This window comes from Fragaria vesca, linkage group LG6 (genome assembly GCF_000184155.1).
Source record: "Fragaria vesca subsp. vesca linkage group LG6, FraVesHawaii_1.0, whole genome shotgun sequence".
NCBI lineage: Eukaryota > Viridiplantae > Streptophyta > Magnoliopsida > Rosales > Rosaceae > Fragaria > Fragaria vesca.
In genome coordinates, this window is record NC_020496.1 from 18,605,594 (window position 1) to 18,609,818 (window position 4,225).

General features: G+C 41.4%; 1 protein-coding gene across 2 annotated transcripts; it reads right to left on the reverse strand.

The window, feature by feature from the left end:
* Positions 1-604: 604 nt before the first annotated feature.
* LOC101310624 (DNA-3-methyladenine glycosylase-like) lies at positions 605-3,450 on the reverse strand. Of its 2 annotated transcripts, XM_004303300.1 has the most exons (7): positions 3,107-3,450; positions 2,754-2,825; positions 2,508-2,631; positions 1,664-1,734; positions 1,272-1,329; positions 996-1,191; positions 647-706 (listed from the first exon to the last, which is right to left on the reverse strand). In XM_004303300.1, exons 1-6 carry the CDS (start codon positions 3,395-3,397, stop codon positions 1,022-1,024), a joined length of 786 nt encoding a protein of 261 aa, XP_004303348.1. In that variant the 5' UTR covers positions 3,398-3,450; the 3' UTR covers positions 647-706; positions 996-1,021. The 2 variants fall into 2 exon arrangements, with proteins under 2 accessions (XP_004303349.1, XP_004303348.1); XM_004303301.1 differs by having other exon boundaries at positions 605-1,131.
* Between the last annotated feature and the right edge of the window lie 775 nt (positions 3,451-4,225).

Below are 4,225 nucleotides of genomic sequence, written 5' to 3' on the forward strand. Positions count from 1 at the left end.
GTTTGGCTATGCGATTGAACACGTGTCATCTAGTTGTTTAGTTCGCAAGCGAGACGTGTTCTTGTGTTACTCTAATTACTGAGTCTGAATTAGATTGTGATTACGTCTCTATTGACTAGTTGCGAGTCACTATATAAGGAGGATTGAAGATCATCTACACACACAATTAAATCATACAAACTACAAACAAACTCTTCGAGCTTCTCGAAATCTTAACTCTAAGCGCATCTCGCCTTAGTTCTCAGAGCCCGTTCGGTCTCGCTCTCGATTACTTTTCCAATTAGTTGCTGTGCTCGTTTCCAACAGTGAGTATCGATTGCAAATGAATAGGTGAGCTACTCGTAATCCCTCGTCCGCGAGGTGGCACCAGAGCCCCTTCGTTTGGTTAGAAGTCAAGCACACGCGCAATTCACTTTCCGCGTCCGCGGGGTGGCACAGCTAAGTTACCTCTCTGCCCACTGCTGAGGATCGTGGCCAAAACACTATCCACTCTGTATCTTTATAAATAAACTTATCGTTTATATTCAAAAAGTATATAATTTTTTTTTTAGTGAAACAACATTAAGAATTAACAAGAGAAACTAGCAACTCAAGGGTGTGGAGGCAAAATGGAAATGAATCCAATACAATTTTGGGTCATGGGAATCACACTCAGGAGGAAGTCATGATCAGTAAATGGAGCTCTCCACAATAGCTTATATAACTTCTGATCAAACAAAAAAGGGAAAAAAAAGCATAACTTAGGATAAGAGATTCCTACAACTAGACTACTGTACAACGTTTGCTTCAGACACTACCCAAGTTCAAAGTTCAACCAGCTTAATCAATTCTGCATTCTGCATCTAATTGATTATGACTGAACTTACATAAGTTCAATCCAAAAGCCAGTACAATGACTATCCAAATAGCTATGTGCATGATATTGTACATACATGAACGAGAAAAAGGCTTAGAGCAAAAATTGCATGAAACCTTTTTTCTCCCTCCAAAAGTACCTTTACGGAATTCCTGCTGCCATAATTTAAGATGACGGTGGCCTGAGAGTGTTCTTCGGAGCACTTATCCAAGGGGTACCGGCAATTGCAAATCTCCACAACACATTGACATGCTCAGGTAAAGCATAGTTGATGCCTACACGCGGACCAATCAACATGTTTTCAGGCTGGGGACCATCTAAGATTTCCAGACCACCTGGCCAGGCGGTCATCTTTTCAGATTTACATAGATTTGTTTAAATTTTAAAGATGAACAGCCTTGATTGCTTAGCATACCAGAAGTGTAGAGGGGGTGGTTAGACCATTCTGTAGAAAGTCCCAGAGCTTGACCGATCTGAACATACAAATCTTGACATTAGCAATTCAAAAACAGCTCACAAAAAGATAAACTTTTCAAACACTTTATCTGTTTCTGCAAGAGGAGATCAACAGATGTTTATAACTATTCTCATTTCTCAAGATTAAGATTTGATAAAGCAACAGTGCAGGTGAAACTTATTTTGAGGTCAAACAAAAAAAGTTGGAGACTTCTACTGTAATGGAATCAACATCATTACACTAACATCCTAAAGGAAATAAATACAGTCAACCATCAAGGTTCAAGCACTGGAGAAAGGAACTGTGCCAAGAGAAGGATGCTTTAGAAATGTAAAGAAAAAGATGCTCACCTTTCCTGGTCCAGTAAGGAGAACAGGCTTACTAGTCTTCTGCCCTCGACGTTGCTGTATGGTCTCCAATCCTACAGTGGTTGTCATGATACATGTAATCAATAACACTTGAGAGAAAATGTGAGAGAAGACAAGGAGAAAAGAACTTTGATTTAGGTAGTTAGATGTAGGGGGAAAAAATAGTAAGAGAAGTTGGGAGACTTTACAACTTTGTTCTTCTAGGCCTACTTTCTTTCTTTTTCTGTTTTTGGACCAAAATCAAGAATAGTCCCTGTGGTAGGGAGTTATTCTCAATCTCATCCTGTTAACTTTACGGCAGATTCTGGCAACAAGTAATCAGCTAGGTTTCAGGACAAGATCTGAAGCGACACTAGGTTTGGATGCTAGTAATGAATTTTCGCCTTCCAACTTCCAAGTACAGCTCTTTCAACTAAGCACAAGTCAATGTTACTTTTTAGTAATGCTATGAGCAAAGTAGCTAAAAAGTAAAAAGTGAACTGCATTACAGATGCTTCTACCATTCTCAAATGCTAACCTCACTCACCACCTGGATACCACCCCAGTTATATATTCTGAACAAAATGATATTGATAAGAGCCTTATCACCCCCGATTATCCCAAGATTTTCCTTTACTCACACTCTAGTCCTAAAGCGAATCTACATCTTGGATAAGGATAAAATTAAAACATTTAAACAAATATGGCAGCAAGTGGCCATATGGTTATAAGGCTAGTTGGGGATTCACACAACTCTACAAGCATAAAAATATTAGCAATTGGAGGAAAATAGGGTAACTCTACTTATAGACAGTAAGGTAATATGAGAATCTATGCAGAAAATTACCACTAATTGGAGCGCAAGCACGTATTAGAACAGCCGCACCGACTCCCTCCTTGTCAGCAACAACATTCAGCATCGAATGCAGACCATAGCAAAGATAAACATATGCATGCCCTCCTGGTCCAAACTGTGTCCAACAAACCAATTCATGACCAACACATTAACCAATATATCAATATGAGTTCCGGATCAGTCTAAAATTTCAGAATAATGACTTAAATAGGATAACAACAAAGTGTAGCATCTCACCACTGGAGCTGTTCTTGGTGTTATGCCAAATCGGCCGTGACAAGCGGAATCATTTGGTCTATAAGCTTCTACCTGACATAAAGCATAACATAAACAAGCAAGCAATCCATAAATGAATCATTTCGACTAATTGCATAACGATATTTTGGAAAACAAAAGAGCAATTTAAGCAGTTGAGACATAAATTGAACATTTTATCAAGGATTTGAAGATTTTTGGCACAGAATTACAGTCTAGATAATCTCAAAATTACCGTTAGAAACTGCAATTTCTTATAGTTTTCCTAAATTTCATCTAAAACAGACAGAAGAGGGAAAATTTCGAAGAGAAAAATAGAGGAGTGAGATTACGACCTCAGTAATCTGAAGAACAACGTCGTCTCTCCGGAGGAACTTGCCGAGCAAACGAGGGGCGAGGTCTAGGGCGTCAATCTGGAAGAATGTGTAGGGCAAGATGGTCATTTTAGGGGGAGGAATCTCTTGGATTGGGAATGAATCGGATCGGGGTTTGACCACCGCAGTGGTCAACGAATGGGAAGGTTGCCTCGGCGGAGGTTCGACGTCGTCATCCTTGAGTCGGTTTGAGAGTATTGGCCGCTTGGAGGTTTCGGTGGCGACTCGTTTGAATCGCCGAGCTCTCTTCATTTCGTCTACCACCCTTTCTTATTTGTCTTGGTTTTCTGCGCATCGTCGTTTTTGTCTCCTTTGGGTTTGGGCGGGTATTTGTTTTTTTTTTCTTCTTCCCTGCATAAAATATAAAATGAACCAGAATTTAGTAAAACAAGAAATTTATCGAGTATAACAAATATTGAACTCAGTCACCTCCTGTAAAGTGGGTTGAGCTGTTAAGTATGAAACTTTATGGGTACGTTTGGTACCCGGTACTACCTAAGTCAGTCTTAAATAAGGAATAAAACAAAGTTAATCCCACGTTTGGTCTCTCTCGGTACTAACATTAATGGGCTTAACTTGGACCGGTTTTTTGATTTCTCATCCTTAACCGGTGTTATCGTGGGTACTCCGAAAATCCTACCTTAGATAAGACCTCACTAATCTCACTAACTTCTCTACGCCTCCTCCTCCTTCATCTCCCAAATCTGCATCTGCTCCGCGCCCTCCGCTCCCAGACCCGCGCCCTCTCCTGTCCTCAACCTCCTCCACCCTCGCCCTCGGCTCCCAGACCCGCGCCTTCTCCCGTCCTCAACCTCCTCTCTGACCCTCGCCCTTGGCTCCCAGACTCGCATCCGATCCCCTCCCGTCCACGCCCTCGGCTCCCAGACCCGCATCCGCTCCCGTCCTCAACCTCCTCTGACCCGCGCCGTCGACACCTCCAAGGCCAAGCCCCACCCCCATCTTCTTCCCGGATTCGTCAACAGGTATGTCCATCTATTTCTTCCTTTCTCTCTTTGATAATTAATTGATCAGTTTAATGTTGATTCAGTTTAATTGTGGTGAATTGTTACCTGTCTGATG

Excerpts from the sequence above, each read along its gene's own strand:
- LOC101310624 (XM_004303300.1), bottom strand. The coding sequence starts at position 3,397 with ATGAAGAGAGCTCGGCGATTCAAACGAGTCGCCACCGAAACCTCCAAG. Across the intron at positions 2,826-3,106 it reads TTGTTCTTCAGATTACTGAG|GTAGAAGCTTATAGACCAAA; the intron begins GTCGTAATCTCA and ends GCTTTATGTCAG. Across the intron at positions 2,632-2,753 it reads CACCAAGAACAGCTCCAGTG|TTTGGACCAGGAGGGCATGC; the intron begins GTGAGATGCTAC and ends TGTTGGACACAG.